This window comes from Galeopterus variegatus, unplaced genomic scaffold (assembly GCF_000696425.1).
Source record: "Galeopterus variegatus unplaced genomic scaffold, G_variegatus-3.0.2 Scaffold2224, whole genome shotgun sequence".
Taxonomy (NCBI): Eukaryota; Metazoa; Chordata; class Mammalia; order Dermoptera; family Cynocephalidae; genus Galeopterus; species Galeopterus variegatus.
This window is the reverse complement of record NW_007728335.1, coordinates 145,871-147,116: the sequence shown is the minus strand read 5'-3', so window position 1 is coordinate 147,116 and position 1,246 is coordinate 145,871. Positions and strand designations below refer to the sequence as shown.

At 39.7% G+C, this 1,246-nt stretch overlaps 1 protein-coding gene across 1 annotated transcript in view; it reads right to left on the bottom strand.

Annotated features, from left to right (window-relative positions):
* Positions 1–1,246, bottom strand: part of ENO4 (enolase family member 4) — a 35,474-nt gene that overhangs the window by 20,351 nt on the left and 13,877 nt on the right. The window contains exon 7 of the mRNA XM_008580956.1: positions 1,114–1,171. Within this exon, the coding sequence (XP_008579178.1) occupies positions 1,114–1,171 (58 nt within the window). The remainder of the gene's footprint in view (positions 1–1,113; positions 1,172–1,246) is intronic.

Genomic DNA, 1,246 nt, shown 5'->3' with positions numbered 1-1,246 from the left:
AACCATGATCTTCTACAATTGCAGTCTGGAAATTTTAAATATAAAAACTTATACTACATGTGATTATTTCTGACTGAGTGTATTGACAGAGTGCCTGATAAGGCACCCTGGTTAGTAGATGATGTGGTCTTCAAAATCAGAGGATTAGATGTCAGTCTTCAGCCCCCAGTTTGTATTTGGCTGAGTGTGAATGAGAGGCTCTTCTTCCACAGTAGCCTCTCTGCACTGTTCAGAACTGACTGGTTCAGTTGGTTGGGTCAAGTTAACTACATTCCCTTTCGTGGTCTCTTAACCAACCTGGACAACTTTCTTGCAGTAAGTCACTAAGGTATTCTGAATTAGAGTGGCTGAATCCGTATAAATCCATGGTCACTTAAAAACTAGAAAAGCGTGTTCTGACAATGACAAGATCTGCATTTCGAAGACAAAGAATGGCATGCCAAGTGCTTTGGTACCCAAACAGCACAACAGATATTAACTAAAGGAAAGATCCTGGCACCAGGATCTGATTATGATCTCACAGATGGTAAGCCAGATACTAATCCTNCTTTTCTGTAAATGTAATATTCTAAAATAAAAGTATATATATATATATATTAAAAGCCCCACAGACAAGGATTAGGTCCCTCCCCTGGCCTCAGCCCTGCCATGTTACTGGGGCCAGCCCTAGGTAGAATAAGATGGGACAACTGGTGACTCATACACCTGCCTCTCATCTTGCTTCTGTGACCTCCCCGCAGAGGGCTGCTTAGCCAAGGGCTCGTTTGCCCAACACCTGGATTCTAATGCAGGCAGGAAGTTCTGTGTCTTTACTATTACACCAAACTGCCACTCACATCCTAGGGGCCGAATCTTCTCTTTCTTTGTAAAACCTAAGGGATGATGTTAGTACAGAGCCAGCTGCCTCAGAAATCAAAATGAGATTAAGTACCATTGAAAACTGGATCTATAGCCAATGAGAAAATGTATAGAGTCGGTTCATATGAGAAACCCAAAGCAAATAAATACATTTTCCATATCAATAACAATGTTCATTTAATTACAAAATGAAGGATAAGTTACATCCTGGAAGGTGTATAAGTGTCAGTAACTAGATACCAGGAATCTCTTTACGTACCATTTCAATCATTTTGTTAATATGTTTCTGAATTTCCAGAAGCATCTCCACAGCCTGTAAAGCAGAATAACCATGATCTTCTACAATTGCAGTCTGGAAATTTTAAATATAAAAACTTATACTACATGT